Source organism: Scaptodrosophila lebanonensis, unplaced genomic scaffold (assembly GCF_003285725.1).
Source record: "Scaptodrosophila lebanonensis strain 11010-0011.00,11010-0021.00 unplaced genomic scaffold, SlebRS2 tig00000061-arrow-pilon, whole genome shotgun sequence".
Taxonomy (NCBI): Eukaryota; Metazoa; Arthropoda; class Insecta; order Diptera; family Drosophilidae; genus Scaptodrosophila; species Scaptodrosophila lebanonensis.
The window spans coordinates 7835377-7855739 of NW_022060554.1; the positions used below are offsets into that span (position 1 = coordinate 7835377).

General features: G+C 37.9%; 4 protein-coding genes across 4 annotated transcripts; 2 read left to right on the top strand and 2 right to left on the bottom strand.

The window, feature by feature from the left end:
- Nucleotides 1-143: 143 nt before the first annotated feature.
- LOC115624640 (phospholipase A2) lies at nt 144-884 on the top strand. The gene is made up of 2 exons (XM_030519408.1): nt 144-460; nt 515-884. The coding sequence occupies exons 1-2, from the start codon at nt 159-161 to the stop codon at nt 768-770; spliced, it is 558 nt and encodes a 185-aa protein (XP_030375268.1). The 5' UTR covers nt 144-158; the 3' UTR covers nt 771-884.
- Nucleotides 812-1507, bottom strand: LOC115624641 (phospholipase A2 large subunit). The gene is made up of 2 exons (XM_030519409.1): nt 1251-1507; nt 812-1190 (listed from the first exon to the last, which is right to left on the bottom strand). The coding sequence occupies exons 1-2, from the start codon at nt 1499-1501 to the stop codon at nt 938-940; spliced, it is 504 nt and encodes a 167-aa protein (XP_030375269.1). The 5' UTR covers nt 1502-1507; the 3' UTR covers nt 812-937.
- Nucleotides 1508-2328: 821 nt separating this feature from the next.
- LOC115624546 (bcl-2-related ovarian killer protein) lies at nt 2329-20173 on the top strand. The gene is made up of 5 exons (XM_030519272.1): nt 2329-2882; nt 18723-19007; nt 19075-19221; nt 19620-19928; nt 19991-20173. The coding sequence occupies exons 2-5, from the start codon at nt 18738-18740 to the stop codon at nt 20153-20155; spliced, it is 891 nt and encodes a 296-aa protein (XP_030375132.1). The 5' UTR covers nt 2329-2882; nt 18723-18737; the 3' UTR covers nt 20156-20173.
- LOC115624908 lies at nt 12811-15369 on the bottom strand. The gene is made up of 4 exons (XM_030519756.1): nt 15008-15369; nt 14347-14895; nt 13402-13574; nt 12811-13346 (listed from the first exon to the last, which is right to left on the bottom strand). The coding sequence occupies exons 1-4, from the start codon at nt 15367-15369 to the stop codon at nt 12811-12813; spliced, it is 1620 nt and encodes a 539-aa protein (XP_030375616.1).
- Nucleotides 20174-20363: the final 190 nt, after the last annotated feature.

The following is a 20363-nucleotide window of genomic DNA, read 5'->3' on the forward strand; positions in this document are numbered from 1 at the left end:
AAAGCTTGACAATTCGGAAAGTTTTCACTCTTGTTATTGTAGCTGGCTATAATTTTATTTTTTGCTTATTGGCAACACTGACTTAAACAGCAGTCTCGTTCCGGACTGAGCACAGTCCGAGTAGATTTAAATCAGTTCTTAAAAGTCAATGCTATGCAATGCAACTGCTTAGCTTAGTGCTCGCTTTTAGCCTTGTTGCGTTCTCGCACGGCTTTGCTGACGAAGCGATTTTTGAGGATGAGGACATTTACAATCAGGCACTTCCACCAGTGCCGCACTCGGGCATTACGGCCCCAGGCACTAAGTGGTGCGGACCAGGGAATACGGCTTCAAGCTACGACGACCTTGGCCGAGAAAAGGAGACAGACAAGTGTTGTCGTGCCCATGACCATTGTCCTGAGATTATGGAGTCGCAGACGACGCTGCACAACTTGCCCATAAATACGGATTGGTTTCCCATGTAGGTTTCAAATTTTGCAAAATCAATACTTTTCAATCACAACTTATTGTGCAGCTTGAAGTGCACGTGCGAGCAGGAGTTCATCAATTGCTTGCAACAAGTGAATACCGTTACGTCCAATACACTGGGCAGGATCTACTATGGCACACGGAAAAAATGCTTCGCAGAGGGCTATCCGACCACGGGCTGTAAGCAGTACCAGGCGGGCACTTTTCGTAAGCGCTGCATCCGCTATAACGTGAACAAACGAAGCGCCAAGGTCTGGCAGTTCTATGACATGCCCTTCTATACGATTCCAGCAAGCAGCTGACCCTGCGAACTGTAGCTTGAACTTGATGGCGCATTCCCCGATTTGTTTTTGAAATACAAGTATAGTATATATGTATGTTGTAGAATTTCCAATATATACCACATGTAAAAAACATTTGCTTATCGCAGAACTGCGTCTTAATTAGATTCCTCTCATGTTTCCCCCTCCTAAGCTACAATATGTGTGTAGAACGCCAGATCGTAAAACTGCCACTGCTTGGGCCGAGTCTCATCCACGAGGTAACTGACACACCGCTTCTGAAATGAGTCCCATTGGTGTTCCTGGCATGATACAACGGGATGTCCATGGGCAAAGCACACAGGGGTTGAGCTAAAGTATATACGACCCAAGGCGGCCGATTCCATGTTGTGCAGCGATGTCAGGCAGTTGCGAAAGATAGCCTCGCAATTACATGAAAAACTAGGCAGCATATTCAAAAAACAAAATATTTATATTCAGTATTCGATAGCAATTACTCACATGGGAAACATTCTGTCATTAGATAGGCCATAAAGTTGCTTTTGTGGTGAAATTCTCTCCGTGCAATGATCGTGCGCCCTACAACACATGTCCAACTCAACCTCTGTACCCAAGTCGTCGTAACTGTCGGCAATGTTACCAGGACCACACCATTTCGTGCCCGGCACAGTTATTCCAAAGCCAAGACCCAAAGTGACAGTATGGGCGCAGATAAGAAAAACCAAAATACCAGACTGCTTGAGAACAATCATCTCTCTCAGCGGTTGAACAATTACTAATCAGAAGTACCGCCGAGCATTTTTAAATTGTACGATATTGGGCGATTAAAATACGCTGAGTGTCTCTAAAAGTGAGGACTGAGCAAGTGATTAGTGTTGCTGCTTTTATTTAAAATACATAATCAGGTGGAACTTGCATTCATATAACTAGATTAAAGTAATTGGTATTAAAATAATCACGACGATCTACTGGGTAATTAGGAATTCCTACGCTTGTTAGATTCATCTCAATCATTCTCTTTAAATTATTCAAGTTCCATTGACAATTGAATACATATGTTGAATATTTTTGTCAAACATGCAGAATAATTTTTGTAAAGATCAGATTAAACCAAAAACAACAATCGTCTTTCTTTGAACAACTAACAAACTACTTGAAAAACAAACAATTTCCATTTAAGAATCATAATAAGACAAATTTGAAAAATAAGTTTCATAAATTTTGATAACAACAAATTTTCCAAACGATTTTGCGACTCGATTTACTTCAGGTATCTTATTTCAAAAAAGCCTCCCATATTCCATACAAATACTACAGTTCATAAAATTCAAATTGTTTCATTTGCGCGGTCCGGCTCGACGCTTTCCACGCGGCTGGCAGCGCTGAAAACTTTTAAAGATGGCCAGATCAGCAAGTTCGCGTCGTATTTCTTCCCTAAACTACTTATAACTTGTAGGTGGCAACTCTCGCGTTAACATTATGTTATTGCCAGCGAGCTGATTGTATAGTATTTTCATTTTAATTGCAACGTTCGGATTAGACGTGCGTAGTGTGCTCGTATAGTGCGCTTTACGAAACGCGTGTTTTTTTTTTGTTTAAATTCATCAGTTGAAATACCAGCAATCGATTTCGGTTCAGATCAACGATTAGTTTTGCTGTTCAATCATTATTTGTTTTAATATAATGGTATTTTAACAGCTTTCGACCGTTTTAATGTTTTAAAAATAGTACACAATACTTAAATTTTTCAAATCTGTATGCATCACTGGCCAATATCAATAAACCTTAAGCCAAAACTGTGACCGTGAATATTCAGCGGCGGAGAAACGCGCAGCGCATTAATAATTAACTAATTTTCATGCAAGCAAACCGATCGGAAGACAGCGCAGAATACAGTTTATCGTTGAAACAATATCAATTATCATCAAAACAAATTGCGCATCCAACTCCCAGTATGTTTGTGTACAAAAGATAAAAACGCGGGACCATCAATGGGAACGTCAAATATTCGCCGATAAAAATTGGTGCGGGTGTGGCATTTATTTTACCAATTATTGCATAAATGTTGAGTAAACAACTAGTGGGTGACTGTTCCTGCAACCCCAACCTCTGCTGGCTGCTGCCCATTATTTGGTAAGCGGCTCATTCGCAAATTATATACAAACATACCCACATATGTATACAAATCTGTAGTTGGCTACGGCGGCAAAAGTTGAACGCACCGGCAAACAAAAAAATAGCCAACGAGTTTTTAATTTAATTAAACTTTGCCGCTTTATGAATGGCAGTGCGTGATCTGTTTGTTGTACTGGAACTTTTATTGTTTATACTCGTAGTGGGCAGTATGCAACGACGCGTCGCAGCGATTCAAGCACTCCTACACTCTCTAATTGAGTTGGGCACAAATCGTTCTCTACCTATTTTGTGGTTTCAAAGCGTCATCAGTCAGCTTTCATGTGAAGGCGTACATCGGCAATACTTGTAGAATTCGGATGTTCGAATAATACACCAGGGGCCACTAAAATGTGTACAGCGTATTTTTCTCAAAGCTTGCATTATCCAAAACACTTTCAATTCAAATTGTTAAATGAATGAATTTGATTAACATATTACATTTTCATAAATATATCTAAAAATATAATTATTCTTTTCGGTTCTAAAACAGTTCGAACTAATCATATTTTAACAGATCGATCTGCGTTGCTATAATTTGAAAACCAGCTTTAAAATACAAAATCAAAAAAAGTGAACAGCTACGACTATTTTGGAAACTCCAACTTTTATTGGATTTGTTGTACTGTTGTATGTTCGAAGAATCTGCAATATAGCTGATGTTCGAAAAAACATAAACAACACACCAACTAAGTAGTTTGGAATTCTGACGAATAATACAACAATTCTTTGTAGGGTAGAAACTGTGTTGATGAGGAAACTCAGGAAATTGGAACTCAAATTTCAATAACGAATAAAGTCACCCAATAAAATGAAGCTATCATAATGATGCTATTTAACTCTCATTTTGAAACTATTCCTTTTCTTAAACCAAATACATAATCAAATTTTGAATAGTTGATATTCGTATATACTCGTGTTTCTTCTTTCGAGTTCACTTTAATATTTTAATTAATACACTATAAGTATTAAAAATGTATACTGCTTCAAATTTCAGTTTAGCAAATAGTGAATATCTTGGGAAAATGAAGAAACCTATTAAACTTTATCTTGCAAAATACAAAATCTTAACTTTTATATTACACGAGTGTGCAATTCTAAGGATCACATTAATTATTACATTGGCATCATAAAGTTTGATAGTTTTAAAGCACTTCTTGAAAGGTGAAAAGAATTCAAATAATCGAAATACACAGTATATACGTATAGGAAAGGTGATTCTTAGACTATAACGGTAGCCGTACTCTTCGCTCAAAAGGTTGTCCAATAGCGTGTATAGTGCATAAGTTAATAATGCAAGACTGGCATATAACATATTCCAAGAATATCCAAAACCAACGAAAATTGTTTGCTGTCGAGGCACTTTCGAGAAATTTATCGTCTGTGACCAAAGAAAACAAGTAAAAAAGCTAAAGTCGGGTGTCCCGACTTTGAAATACTCTGTACATATGTTTACAATAATTATAGAAAATAAAAAAATTAAGAAAATAAAAAAAAAAATTTGATCGATTTTACCTCTCTCGGTATTCGAACTCACGTAAAGGGTGTATAATTGCACATTTACATAGCAATTGCGTCTGTGTGAGTGTATGTATGCCTATGCGCATCTATTCGTGTCTGTGTAAGCATTTTCGCAGTCAACCAAACAGCAACATCAACAACAGCCGCGGGCAGCGCTTGAGCAGCGCTGCAGCAGCGCTGCATCAGCAAATATATTTATGGCTATAACTTCTTGTTAAATCGGTCTATCATAATGAAATTTGGCATACGGACACATAATAACCAACTGGGGGTATTTCCAAAATTTTAGTTCGAAATTCCAAGAATTACGGGAGTTACGATTTGCGGGGTAGAGGGGGGAGGGAGGGGAATTCCAAAATATACATTTTCTGCGTATTCATATAAGGCATCTGGGACTAAAATTTGGTGTTCCTAGGTCTTATAGTCTCCGAGATATAGGCGATTATACGAATGGAAAATCGGGAAAACCCCCATAGGGGGGAAGTGGGGGGGAAAATCAAAAAAATAAAACAAACTCGTATAGAATACACACATAACGCATCTTTGTGCAAAATTTGGTGTCTCTATCTCTTATAGTCTCTGAGATCCAGGTGTTCATACGGACGGACAGACGGACAGACAGACAGACAGACAGGGCTAGATCGACTCGTCTCGTCATGCTGATCAAGAATATATATACTTTGTGGGGTCTGCCACGCCTCCTTCTGCCTGTTACATTTTTCAGCTCCCGCAAACCTAATATACTCTTGTACATTTCATGTACAGAGTATAAAAACGGTCGATTCTCCATTTAATTCTCAGTGGTGTTTGAAAACTTGAGAAGCCCCACCGCCAATTAAGTATTATCCTAATCTGGATTCACCTTTTTAGAAGCCTGATGAAGTCGTCGAAGGCTTTACAAAAAATTGTTTTGGAGGAACCGCCTTCTGAGCTGAATTGGCTGTCGTCTCTTTATTCTGGTAACTAATGTAAAATAGCAACATCATTTTGGGGTATAAAGCAAGTTGTGTCTGTTTAATTGGAGCCTACTATAGTAAAGGCAGTATTTAAATGTTTCTGTCAGATTGTCGATTAAAATTGGATACAATGAATAAAACCTGATCTGATCAGACTCTATTTGTGTCAAAATATTACATATTATTTTAAAATGCAAATGGCTTTTTGTCTCTACTTGACGCTGTCGAAAGTAAATTAAAAGTGTTGTTGATTACATTTCATTTGCTTATATTCTACTCAACTAAAGTATGCAATTGTGTTGAATTGTGACAACGCATTATAGAAATATTTGCAGGTTCTCAATATTGGAACTACAAGTTACCAGTTTCTCCTCGAAAGTCATTTGCAAGATGGATCTAATGATCGTTTTCATAACTCAAGCACATTTATCTATATGTATGCAATCATGTATTGTATGTATATTGCAATTACATAACATATGACCGTCTACCTTCAAGTCATTAGCTTTCACATTCGATCTGAATGACGCACATTGACGTGGCCTGAAATGAAAAGTGCAAAGTCAACATCGACATCGACAACAGAGACATCGGACAAACACCAGCAGTAACAGCGTTAATAATAAGTATTTGATGATCCCAACAATGTTTACACCTGTAGAAACGTATGCAGTGTTCATTTCAAAGTTATTATTTTACACACTTACCTATTCATACATACCCACGTACTATGCCCGTATGTACATACATATGTTCAGTTTTTATCGTTCACGGTGGTTGTGGTAGCAGTTGTCAAAACCGCAAACGCAAGCCGATTTACGTCTAAATAGTATGTAATTGTAGCTTAAATGCCAATTTTACAAAAGTTTATGTCGCCGCTCTACCCTAGCAACTACTGCCATCGATTTAGCCACAGATAGACGAAGCCGCTGCCACTGCAGCTATTAGGAATTGTGAATTATCAGAAAGTGTTTTTTGTGTGCAGGCCTACGTTTATAATGGCATTTTAATGAACTGCGATTTGATTAACCAATCACAATTCGAAAGCCAAATTGCTCAAATTGTTTGTCAGGCGCCTAACATTCAGCTAAATCAGAGCGAACCCAACACGACCAACCCAAATGGTGTTTCAACAGAGCAGAGCACAGCTTGTCCTCTATGGCGTCGTTAAAAAATACTTGAGAGGGGTTCTGAAGGCACCCCAGGCTCCCACGTCCATGTCGGCGCCCGCTGCGCCTGCGCAACTGCTTCTAATGCCGTAAAAAATCAGTAACACAAATGTAAACATACAACCGCACACAGCATGAACATGGCCAGAGACTAAACTCAACGCATTTGAAAAACACACACACATGCTGTTGTTTAGGCCAAGCAAGTTGGCAGCCAATAAAAAAAGTTGCATTGTATTAGCCAAACGCTTAACGATGAATTAAATCGGCAACAGCTAGGAGGCAGACCAATGGCAGCGTTTGTCAGCCACAAAATAAAATTAACACATTTGGTTAATAAAACTTGCTAATGAGTGTGCGAGGCGTTCACTTTAATCTAATACTTCTCGCTGTTCGACCAATTACAAATAAATGTTTATCCACATACACAATAGGCAATCAAAAGTTTGCGTTTCGGCAATAAATTAATTAACAATTTATTCTCTACAGCACGAAAACAGCAACAATTCTGAGCTACTCAATTATTTATTAAGATATAATTTTCGTTAATCATTGAATTGATTGTTCCAATATTTGGGTGACGTATTCGAAATTATGACGGATTCATAATTTACTTTAGTTCTATTGATATTTTGCAATGTGTGACCATCATTATATGAATACTTATTGGTCACCTTCACACTGCTCTATTTAAAAAGGAATTTAAAATAATATATATATTAAAAAAGCGTATATAAGAACTTTGTTTTAATTAACAGCTAACTAGATTACTTAAGGATCTCACCAGAGTGTTAATCAAACGAGAATGGGACTATTGTTAAATAAGTCAGAATTAAGTCAGAGACCTACAAGAGACAGAAAAGTCAAGACGACCTAAGAGTGCAGAGGAAGAACAATTCTACGGATTGCTAATGGTAAAAGATTTAAAAGCAAAAGCCTGCTAGAGTTCAATGGAAAGCGAAAGGTTGGATCCTAGTAGAAGAAAAAATAGGAAATATTTCTGAACCGAATTTAGTTTGTATGGGGATCATTAAATTCCTTCCATCAATGTTTTATGCATTAAACCTTGTTGATAATAGTTGCGTGAAGCTTAAATTACATTTTTGATTTAATTTCACCAAGATCTTCAACAATCGAAGTAAAATTCATTAAAGATTAAGTTAAAAGAGCAAAAGATCATAGTTCACAGAATCAAATGCTTTACTGAAGCAGGCGTAGGTGACTTCAGTGTGCATCTTGAGAGGAAGTGCATCAACTAAGGAGGTAAGCTTAAGAAATTTTGTCGTAGCTTAAAGACACCTTTTTTGAGCTGATCTACGGCGGTGTAGATATCTCTATTTGTACAAATAATTTCAGTTTAGTAAATTCAAATACAAAAATTGTTTTTCTAAATAATAATGCATGGTATTTTAATATATTGTTTTTAAGACATTGACTCCAATGTGCTTAAGCTAACGACGTAATCTTCAAAGTTAGTCCCACAACCAACCGATTTCACAAATATTGTAGAAGAAATAACGGAGAAAATTTCCGATGCATCTAAGTTAAAACAGACTTAATCGGTTTGACAATATATTTTTGAAATTATTTTGGAAGCATATTTTAATTTCAAGGATAAATATTAGTTGAATCAATTCACAAAAACTTGACTTATATATGATGGAACAAACTATGGAGCAGCGATGAAGATCGCAATTCCTATCCCTGAAAAAATTCGATCAATCAATGTGTTCATATACCTTTTTCTCAATCAGTACTACTGTATTTAATGGATGTATTCGAATGTTTTAAGATAGCCCTGTACAATTCTGTTTCAATTTGATACAATATTTATGAAATGAATACGATAATACATCTCCATATTAATACTGAAAAATTGATTATTGTAAACATTATAATGTTGTCTGTACACATTCTTCCAGATGTTAAAATACTTTTCTTTGAATTGTTCGCCTTAAACTACACGCGAGCATAATTTATTAAACTGAAAAGAAAGAAAAAAAAAACTATACGCTTGGTGTTCGACCAATCTGGGCAAATCCATTCATAGAACCCATACGAAACATAGTTGTCCGATGAAAATGAACTAAAATGAAGTGCAACTATAAATATTTATTAGCCTAGCTAAATCGGGCTCTAAGTAGTCGCTAATTTAAGCAGCACGGCCATGCTACTCCATAGAGCAAGGCATCAAAAATGTTTAGGCCTGCGCACCATTTGGCTGACTGTGCCATGGAAACTCACATGAAAAGTGTAAATTGTCAGCTCAGTGGCCCGGCTGGTCGAGTGGCTTCATAAGCGAAGTCTGTTAAGCGCCAGTTGTGCAGTCCGTTCAGGCGGACAGGCAGACGGACGATCGGACGATCAGACGATCGAACGGACGGACGAAAGGACAGACCCGCTCCGCACTTAATTTATGTGCACTAAACATTTTGCCTGCCATTTTGCGACAAAGACAAAGTAGTTGCTGTCGGTGTTGTTCGCAGTGTTTCTGTTGTTGTTGTTGTTTTGGTTGTTGTTCTTGTTGTTGTTGTTACTGGTAAGCACTTGCGATTGTGCTGCGAACGTGTCGGGCTTATTAATTAGGTTCGATGGCATTTTATACACGTACATGTGTTCGAACGTATATCCTAAAAGCGAAAACGCAGAATGCCATGCTATATAGGCGAAAACGTCAATACTGTGTGGGATTTGGATTTACAGAGGCAGCTACTCAGAAGATCGTTGCAATGTGTGGGAATATTGTGGGCATCAAGAGATGCTGCCATGCACTTAAAATATTTTATTAATGTAAGTAGAATGTGCTAAGTATTTACGGGAAAATAGGACATTACCGAAATACACAGAATGAAAATATGGATCAAATCTACCTGCATATAGTTCGATCAATTGTTTCGATCCCTATTCTGCCCAAATTCGAGTGGGCCAAATGCTACAGATCACTTCTTCAAAACATGGTTAATTTAATAGCAGATCTCATATTAAGAGTAATTTATAGTAATGGGGGACATATCTAGGAAATGAACACTATAAACACAAGTATATTGAACAGAAATAATGTTCTTTGATCAGGTCAATTTATTAATTCGTTCGAAATCATTTTTTATTTAATTTTAAAAACAGTTTCTTGTAATTTCCTTTAATATTTATAAAATAAATTTAAACTGTAATTTAAAAAAGTTTTATATTTTAATCATTTTAAAATATCGAAGATTTTTTATTTAATTAAGAAAAATATGTTGATAAGGTGACTTATTTCGCAGACCTTACATTGTATTTTATCCTTTATATATAGATATTGTATTAAGACCAGTGAGATAACACCACTGTTTCTTAAACTTGCCATCTACTTAGAAGCTTATAAGATTTTAAGCTACGGCCATATGTTACTAAAAAGTTGTCATAGGAGTTCCTTATTTAAGTTTTTGAAAAAATAAAACATATACTGCTTTAATAAGTCGAATAAAATTCAGACCAGATAGTTTAACTATATGTTTTAAATATAACACATAACTATATGTTTTAAATATGGATAATTGTTACTTTGGTAATTTTCCCTTTAGTTAATTATATATTCAGCCATTTAAAACTGATGGAAAAATATTAATATTTAAAAACATAAAAATCTACCTGCACGGGTCTGGTTTGAGGATTCGCAAGGCAAGAAAATAATGACGACTGCTCCACAAATTCAAATATAGATGTGGCCTTACAATAAGTAGGTAACAATTTTTCCAAATAGTATCAGTATTATAAATTCAAATACGAAATTGTTTTTACATATAATATATTGTTTCTAAAACATTCTCTCCAATGTGCCATAAATTAACACAGACTTTAACGGATAGGCAATGCATTTGAGAAATTATTTTGAAAGCATATACTAATTCCAGGGATAAATATTAGTTATATGATCGAACAAACTATAGAGCATCAATGAAGATCAAAAGTTTTAAGACCTTACCTTAAATCCACTCTTGAACTTATTTAATGAACAGTAACGATATTATATTATTAAATTTTGTATTCTTTGGTTTATCATAGTGTGCCATTCAACCGAATATCGTACCACTTAGATACGAGTATATCCTTCACATACATATGTCCTCCCATTGCTATCTAATCTTTGAATATTTACACCCTAAGCACCACCTTTAGCCGTTACTCAAGTCAGTAATTATCTATCTTAACGCTCCATGTGCTATACGCACATGCTGCTAATTGGCCTCCGATGTATGCCCAAAACACCAAAACACGCCCAACCAGCAACTGCACACGAATTAACATAAGAAATGACTACAAATTGCACCAAATAACAAAACCAAAAATAAACAGCGACTGCTCCCAGGTATTCGGTTTCATTAAATGCGCCAAGCGTGAAAACGTGATAAAATTTCAGTTCGCCATACGAAAAATTCGCCTTTATTGCAAATTGTTAATCAGAGGCGAACAACGAACTGCTGACTAAGACACCAGCACCATCGAGCACCAAATACTTGTATTGTATGAGTATGCACTAAGTTATAAAACTTATGTTCAAACATTCGGACATTTGTTGTGTGCAATTTCTCAACTCCATTCTCGAGCCGGTAAATTACAGGCGACATGAACACAAATAACATTTTATTAAGTGCTAATTTCTGTTTAGACTAAAAATGGGCAAAATTTGATGATTTCGCATGGCCAATAAGTCAATTTGTTGGCTTGGCAAATTGTGTTTGGAACACCAACACAAACTCCACTCAGAGATTGGCGCCGTTGATAGAGACTTGTGTTTTTTTTTCTTTTTTTGTTATAAATAAGTTTGTTCAGTTTCTCATAAATCGGTGGCAACACATGGACATTTTGGGTCTTTTCTGCTTAGTTACAGTACATTTGATCTCACGAAAATGCACAATACTAATAGTAACAAAAAGCAAATCGAATCGAACAAATTATTAATAATGTAAGGTTTTAGAGTGTTCAGAGTAGAGATGTAACTTTGAAAGCAATCATCGATGTCGATGCATTGAAAATAAAAACATCTAGCCCTCGCTTAACATGACCTATTTTATTTTAGGCCGAGTTAACATGATTAAAAATTCTTTTCCTTTTTTAACACGCTGAAAACACGATACAAGTTGAAAAATATTTTTAAAACAAGAGAGAACGCTACATCCGAGCAAGCCCGACAGTGTAATACCCTGTACCCAGGTAAACTTCCGTCACTGAGTTATATGCGCCCAAAGCAGCAGCAAAAAGAGGAAGAAGAAGAGCGAACTTGTTGCTGCAGTTTGTGGGGGTTGTACTGGCGAGAATTTGTTTCGCTAATAACTTCTTAGAATTGACAGAATTCAATAAAATTTTAAACAACAGTAGATAATTATTTATAAATTATGTGTGCAAAGTTTGGTTTAGGTAGCAATTGAAATGTGGACGCTATTGACGAAATACTGCAGCGGGGGAAGGGGGGGAAAATTAAAAAAAATAAAATAAACTCGTCCTTACTCGGATCTAGGAGAATCTGGATGCCAGCTTTGGTTATTCCAGCTTTTATAGTTTCTGAGATCCTCGCGTTCATCCAGACGGACAGACGGACGGACATGTCTAGATCGATTTCTCTCGTCATGCTGATCAAGAATATATATACTTTATGGGGTCGGAGATGCTTCCTTCTGTATGTTACATACTTTGCACAAACCTAATATACTCTTTTTACCCTACGGGTACAGGGTATAAAAAGAAGCATATTACTTTAACCCACTTTTGACTTTTGTACGTTTAACACGATTTTGCTTAGTACGAGGTTTTCTAGGAAGCGAGCGCTGCTGGGTGTATGTTTAAGAGCTAAAGTCAGCTGTCCCGTCTTTGAAATACTCTATAGCTATGTGTAGAAATATATTGTAAATTTAAAATAAATAGCCAAATGGAAAAAAACCATAAACAAAAATGTAAGTTCACGTAAAGAATTTATGATTCCACATTGTTGCTCAAACATCAACAGCAAATATTGATAGGCACACAAATTATTCAAGTTTAAAAGGTGGAACAAAATTATTTATTTAGAAACAAAGAAATAGTTCTAAAATGAATTTAATTTATAGAAGGTCTGAACAGTTCTCATTCAACACAAAGATGAGTAAAGAGGCATTGATTTCTAGTATTGACACACGTTAAAAGCAAATCAAAGACTACCAATTCAATTGTTAAATTTTTAAATGTAAGTATTTATGTACTCGAATAGGTACATAAGCATATACATATCTACTTTCCCAATTTGTAGGCGGCAACTATGCCCAGACCCAGAAGTAAAATAACAAATCCTAATGAACCACCCAATGCTAAGGACTTGGAGAAGTCGGCCACATGCTCATTGCTTTGCTCCTCTTCCTTGGAGGATCTTTCTTCAGTTGCTTCTGGTAGAATAACTCTAAAGGTGATGTGCGACAGTTCTGAAGCTTCGGTACCATTTCCTTGCCCTGTCGTATCCCGTCTTCGTCGCTGCGTCCCACCAACCACACAATCTTGAGCCGTCAGTTGGCAATCCTCGCGCTCCAAACAACCGGTTATTCGCATGGACATTATCAGGACATCGCCACTTCGCATGCCCTGAAACATGACAGCCTTAAAGTGGAGTCTTTGACCCAAGGGGGCCTCAAAGCTGGGCGCATGGGCGCAAATGCTTTGCATCGCTGGATTAAGACAGCCCTGTGGTGTAACCAGTTGGGCACTATTTAGCAGATCGCCCGAGGGGGAAATCCGTTGCAACTGCACGTCGCTCAGCTTAGTGTAGTTCCAACCTATGGCAGAGGAATTGTTAGTGTCGATCTAGGCAGGAACCGCTAGCCCACTCACCGTCTCCGGCCAGAACATGCGCCCGTAGCAGCAAATCCTCTCCTAACTGCACGGCTCCATTGTTTTCCAGATGCCGTGTGTATCCGTTGCTGCCACGTCTCAGTAATTCTACATGAGTGCGAAATGCATTCTGCAGACCTCCATGGGCGTAAGTCCCACTGCTGCGCGCTTGTCTAAAAAGAAAAATTCTATAAATAAGTTGAAATACCTTGCAGTAGTCACTAAAGTTATGTAGTTCGAGTACCGAGCGCGACCGTATTATATATTAACGAATCTATATACTATGAATATTCGTAGTATATATATTGGTATATATTGGTTGAAAATGTTGAAAAATGATCGATTTGTTCAATTTTGCAAGTTGTTAATGGAACTAGATGAATTTTGAATTTTTGTTTTGAAAAGTATTTAATTATTCAGCAATATCAATTTTCTCCTTTTTAAAGTAATCTCCCTCAGATATAATGCACCTATGCCAGCACTTCTTCCTATCCTCGAAGCACTTCTGAAATGCGCTCTTCGATTTTGATTTTATCTCATCAATTGTGGCAGAACACTTTCCTTTCATTGGTCTCTTCAGTTTTGGGATTAGGAATAAGTCGCAGGGAGCAATAAGTGCACTATATCTTAAGGGGATGGCTGTGAAGGTGACAAGATGGATATTGACGAATAAATAAATGCTTTTCAAAGGAATTCAAAATTCGCCTTTTCTTTTGAACAGACCTATACACGTATATACATATATGCACGCAAACGTTCCATAACTTCCTTATTATCGGACGACCTGTTGGGGAGAACTCATGAGGCATTGCAATCAAAGCAAGACCTTCACATTTTCTTTTGAACAGACTCGTAACTAAATAATATAATAAATATTGTCGGATGTTAATTCACGTCGGGGCCTTGGCATTACTGAACTGACACAACTCTAGTGAATGCACCTACACATCACTTGCAACACCCATTTTCAGAGCATGCGTCTTCACGGCCACTCGCTCCTGCGTCTTGCAGTGGAGCGTCAAAATTGCATCACCGGCGGTGCGCAGGCCGCGGATGGCTGGAAAACGCAGACGCAGACATAGGTCCTTTCCGCAGGAGCGCACTCCGCAACGCTCGAAGTCCGCACCCGCTATATCCAAGAGCAGGTAGCTGCGCGATAGCTTCAGTTCGCAGCGTTTATCCTGTGCATCACCTGTGTCTACGGTGGGTGCAGTGCTTATAAAGCTGTCCACTTTGAGAATTGTGCGGAAATAGCCTCCTTGCAAGCAGCGCATCTCCTTAAGCCTCAGGCGCAGCTGCTGATTCTCGCTGCTGGGCTGCTCCGGTGGCAGATAGACCGGTGCCGGTGTGGAGGGCAAAACAGGCGCATGGTAATCATAGCCCGCCTCCAGATCATTATCATCGCCAGGATCTTGCACGACAATGGGTCGTTGGGTGGTGCTAGTCGTTGTACTGGATGGCGATGGATAATAGTAGCCTGCGAAGGCTTCGTCGCTGCAACAAAGGAATTGGATTGAATTAACGCTTCTTATGCTTATGCCTAATTGATTTTACTCGTATGTTAGGAACTGGTAGTCTCAAGATCCCAACAATGCAGACATCATACCTGGGTACTGGCTTTGGACTCTCATAGCTGGGACGCTCCTCAGCCGGTGGCAGATAATGCTGACTGAGCGGTATAAAATTGCCATGAGTCTTCACACTGCGGTTCTCGATGATCTCGGGTAATGTGAACTCGGTGGTTGCCGGAGCTGGGGGTGCAACAGGGGCTGGCGTTACTGGATTAATGGGAGCTCCATACAAAGTAGACGGCTGGGGCGGGGCTAGGCCGACTTGATACGGATGTTGCCCATGAACAAAGCTGCCAAAGTCCACGGGTGTGAAATAGTGCGCCACATCCGCGTCTGCGCCAGTTCCTAGCCGCAAAATGAGGAGTCCAACTAAGCAATATGTCCAAGCACTTAGCATTCTGAGTATTCACTAATCGGTGGAACCATGTATGGATAAGCTTTTATAAGCTAGCGCATGAAAGTACAGACCCCAGAGCGTGACTTTGCTGACCCGCTTGGGGTTGGGTATTCTTTAAGTTCCATACTTACTTTCTATGCTGTTAATTTTATAGCCGCCAACACACGATTTCAATGTTTGGACATTTTCTGGCTTAACTTTCCTTGATCACGAATTGAACAGTTTCGAATCGATTGAATATTGGGCCAGGTTATGTAAAACTAATTGCCACTCGTTATCCCCAGACAATATAAACGGAATATACTTAGCATCATGTATAAAACATTTTTTATGTCGCTTCACTTGTCGCACAAATCATTTGCCATCTGACATCCTGACCGCCAACAACTAATGACAACAAGCAACAGCATTTTGGCCATAATGCGAAGTTTTTGTCTCAAATGGTCAAAGACAAAAGACGCGCTCCAATCAAACGAGCCGTGCCGGCTATTTCGACGATGCCGACAATGCTTCAAAAATTTGCCAAAAATGGGCAGCCAAAGTAAAAAGTTGTCATGAAGATACCGACTGAAGACTAGAAATGCATATAAATTCATATGTATATTGCATCATTTGTATGAGCGATTTCTTTTTATAAATTCAGCAAGAACAGCTCATCCAAATTGAATTACTATTCACTCGATAATTTGTAGAGAATGAAATAAACTACTAACTAACTACTACTGTATTCGAAATACAAGCCAGAAAAGTAATATACTTATGTTGAATTTCGGAATAAAACTGTTCAAATTTTTATCTTCCAATAAAAACAAATTTTAAACTTGCACAATCCGACATTCGACATTCATGCATAACATTTTTTGAGATATACTATATACAAGTAAGAAGTATACCGATACCGATATTGAAAAGTCTGATCCCATTCAGCCTGATGCACTGTGCAATGTTCAGAGCCCCTGTTTATCTTGTTTTCAAGCTTATACTAATAATGTCATTCATAAATTCAAAGCAAAACTTTAATGAGCATCAATCCAACATGACATTTATGATTGGAGGCAATTATTTTTCTTGCGTATGTTTGACGATGGGTTGCGTGGAGGGCGGGTATACGTATAGGCTTTCCATAAGTATGTAGTTGAAAAGGCAGCTTATGCCTTTAATGTTATGCGGTACACATTTAAACTGGCTTTTATCGGACATAAGAGAATGGGTAACTGTAGGCCCCTCAACGCAGAAATCCCATTACCAGCACACCATGCATCAAAATCAACACACGAGATAACAATCTCTCATGGGCTCAAAAGACAGACGGCAACAAGAAAATTTGCCACATCGTCCAAATCGAGTTGCAATTAATTGATTTTACAAGACAGCTTGGTGCAGGAAACGCAGCCGCCACACACAGCTTGCAACTTGCAACTGACAACACGCAACACGAAACGCAATCATTAATGGTACCAAAAAAGTTTTCCTTAGACCACGTACTCGTATCAATGACAGCAATTAGTTGGGCACCCATCGCGTAAAAATGAACATTTTATTATTTATTGTACGTCAATAAACGATATTTGTATTCGAAGATACCAGAATCTAAACTCAATTAAAATATAGGAAAAATTTGCACTTGTAATGTGCAACTTGCAATTGTAATTTCTAGAAAAATATTTGTGTAGTATTTATTTTAAAAAGGAGGAATATATTATTTTAAAAGGAGGAGGAAATGCTGTCTTACTTTATAGATAAATATATGATATGCATGACTATAGTTAGCTTCACTTACTACACCTCCCGCAGTCCTAGAGCCATAGACTTGAAACTTTATACATAAGCTTCTTTTTTAACTATGATAATATACCGGTACCGAAAATGTCACATCATTTAATTTTCTTTATTATTTTTTGAAAGATAGAAAAATGTATCTTTCATAAATATCCAGATATAAATTTATATTTTTCTCATTTAAAAAATAATGTTTCTTTGCTGCGATCTATACTCTTTGCAGTCTACCAATGCCATAAGCCGCTACTTTGTACTCTGCGCGGACAATTTTGGGAAACTACTTTAAGGAAACAAGCACATGCTTAAATTTCCAAATTCATTCTGATTTTATTTCTTTAATAACTTAGTATTTATACATTTTTAGGCTCATGTACTAGTTTCTTTTTATGTACTAACAATATAATATCTTACTCATTCTTACGCTCTAAACATCCAACTTATTCTTTATTGACATGTTCTATTCTATCCTGACGGTGTTAAGTGGTTTTTTACCCTGTACCCGTAGGGTAAAAAGGGTATATTAGGTTTGTGGAAAGTATGTAACATGCAGAAGGAAGCATCTCCGACCCCATAAAGTATATATATTCTGAATCAGCATGACGAGAGAAATCGATCTAGACATGTCCGTCCGTCTGCCTGTCTGTCCGTCTGTCTGGATGAACGCAAGAATCTCAGAAACTATAAAAGCTAGAATAACCAAAGTTGGTACCCAGATTCTCCTATGTCCGAGAAAGGACGAGTTTATTTTATTTTTTGGAATTTTCCCCCCTTCCCCCGCTACAGAATTTCGTCCATACCGTCCACATTTCAAATGTTACATTACCAAACTTTGCACACATCATTCATACGCAATAGTCCGCTTTTGTTTTAAATTTCATCTAAATCGGTTAATCCTAAGAAAAGTTATTAGCGAAACAAATTGTCTACAGTACAACCCCCCTAAACTGCAGCAACAAGTTCGCTCTTATTCTTCCTCTTTTTACTTTTGCTATGAGCGCATATAACACAGTGACGGAAGCTTACCTGGGTACAGGATATTTCACTGTCGGGCTTGCTCGACTGTAGCGTTCTCTCTTGTTTCTAAATATGGATATATTCCAGGGTTCGTAAAATTTGCTACACGCGAGGAATTGTGGGTAGCGTGGCTCGCTGTCACAAAAGCCGAGAGTCATGCGAGCCGGCCTTCAGTTCGTCCCAGGCAGAATTTCTCGTGGGTCCGAATGGGTGGTGCTCGCATTTTACGAACCCTAATATATTCTGAGCGTTTTCATGATCTATTTTGGTGTATTTAGCTGTCACCGTCCTTTTTTTGATTGCATATCTTGCTACCTACTATGCTTTATTTTTTCTAGCCTTCCTACTGTATTATATTCCTTATGCTAGCGTTCCATCTCTGTTCAGTTTTGTGAACATCTTGCGCAGGAGTATCTTTACTTTGCGAACAAATATTCTTAACTATTTTCTTCAGAATTCGGTGTTGTTGGTTTTTTGTTTTTGCAGCTTTTCTAATGATTGTTATTTAGATGAACTACGACTTACATTTCCCTTTTGTGTATCATTTAAACGTTCTCTAGGATTTCACTTGAATAATGCCGGGCACATCATTCCCCGCGAATAATGACAACTTCAGCAACGGATTTCCCCTGCCAAGCACACAAGCTGAGCGGCTGCTGCAGGCTCAAAACAGGCGAAAGTTTAGTTTTCCAGCGACTCTACACTCGACGACCCTCCTCGAGGTGAACCAGCGTGAGTCGACCCTTCGACGACTGAGCAATGTCAGCGATGTGGTCACACGCAAGCTCTCTTATACGATAGGCTGGAAGGCTGCACAAATACCTGCTCAGGACATCATCTCCCAGGTACGTCAAATTTCGTGTCGTAATGTGTTTACAAGTTTATTCTTGAAATTGCGCTTCTTGTGTTTAGGGGCGCTGTCTTTGCGGGCATTACATTAAACGACGTCTGCGGCGATCAGGTCTCTTCAATAAAAAGCTGGGCCTGCAACGCATCCGGAGCATTTTAGGAACCACACCCACGAGTATTGTGCGCGAGGTTTTTCCGGCAGTACAAGTGGTTTGTATTAATTGTCAAAATGTTAATAACTAAACTTTGAAAATTCTTTAAATTTTAAATTTGATAACATATAATTGAAATGCATTGTCTGTTTATATCGACATCATGAGAAATTACAATACACTTACAGAGATAAGACAGATTAAGTACTTAATAGTATTCTTGATAAGAATATGAAGAAGGTTCTTGAAAGGTGCAGGTGCTAGAGCCACCACAATATGGTTGGCAAACTTAAGTTAATCTGCTTTGAAACTTTGAATTCTAAGCACGGTGCACTTTTCTATTAAATTCTCGCAAATGCTAATGTAAATATGAGTAATAATTTCCTAGACTAGGCCCTTCTTTTTCTTAATTTACACATTTTCAATTTATAATAACATTATCTTTAATTGCCGCAGCTGGGCGACGAACTGGAGCGCATGCATCCGCGGGTCTACAACGGCGTTGCGCGCCAAATATGTCGAAATCCAGGTGGCGAATTTCATACACCCGATGCTGTGACTATTCTTTTGGGAGCTGTGGGCCGTGAACTCTTCCAAACGGGCATAACCTGGAGCAAGGTAATTTCATTGTTTGCCATTGCGGGTGGACTGTCCGTAGACTGTGTGCGCCAGGGACATCCCGAGTACTTGCAAAAGCTGATGCAGGGCGTCGAGGATGTAATCGAAGATGAACTCGTACATTGGATCAACGAGAATGGCGGCTGGGTAACGACAAAACAATGACTCATTGTATTGCACGATTTTTACACTATTCTCTCTGTACATAGAATGGCATCAATACGCACGTCCTGCCAACTACGAACAGTCTGAATCCATTGGAGTGGACTACACTGGTTATTGGTGTGGTCTTTGGTTTAATTTTAATTTTTATGTTTTTGCGATTTATTATAACAACACTGATACCGAAAATATATCAACGCACTACTGATTAAGATCAAAACAATTACAAATTCTGGCGTCCTAAAACAATAATACTTAGTACACGTTGTTGGTATACTTGTAAGTATATCGTTGGTCTTACATCAAAAATCCCAAAGTACATTATGAAATAAATGTACGTTTGTTAAATTAAATTTGTATTTGTATTTAAATTCCCTCTTTCATTTATTCGAACGTGTCAGACTTTAAAATATTAAACAT

Coding starts and splice junctions, on each gene's coding strand:
- LOC115624640 (XM_030519408.1), top strand. CDS start 159: ATGCAACTGCTTAGCTTAGTGCTCGCTTTTAGCCTTGTTGCGTTCTCG. Junction 461..514: donor AATACGGATTGGTTTCCCAT/GTAGGTTTCAAA, acceptor CTTATTGTGCAG/CTTGAAGTGCACGTGCGAGC.
- LOC115624641 (XM_030519409.1), bottom strand. CDS start 1,501: ATGATTGTTCTCAAGCAGTCTGGTATTTTGGTTTTTCTTATCTGCGCC. Junction 1,191..1,250: donor AATGACAGAATGTTTCCCAT/GTGAGTAATTGC, acceptor TATGCTGCCTAG/TTTTTCATGTAATTGCGAGG.
- LOC115624908 (XM_030519756.1), bottom strand. CDS start 15,369: ATGCTAAGTGCTTGGACATATTGCTTAGTTGGACTCCTCATTTTGCGG. Junction 14,896..15,007: donor AGTCCAAAGCCAGTACCCAG/GTATGATGTCTG, acceptor CCTTTGTTGCAG/CGACGAAGCCTTCGCAGGCT. Junction 13,575..14,346: donor ATGGGTGTTGCAAGTGATGT/GTAGGTGCATTC, acceptor TTTTCTTTTTAG/ACAAGCGCGCAGCAGTGGGA.
- LOC115624546 (XM_030519272.1), top strand. CDS start 18,738: ATGCCGGGCACATCATTCCCCGCGAATAATGACAACTTCAGCAACGGA. Junction 19,222..19,619: donor TTTTTCCGGCAGTACAAGTG/GTTTGTATTAAT, acceptor TAATTGCCGCAG/CTGGGCGACGAACTGGAGCG. Junction 19,929..19,990: donor TCAACGAGAATGGCGGCTGG/GTAACGACAAAA, acceptor CTCTGTACATAG/AATGGCATCAATACGCACGT.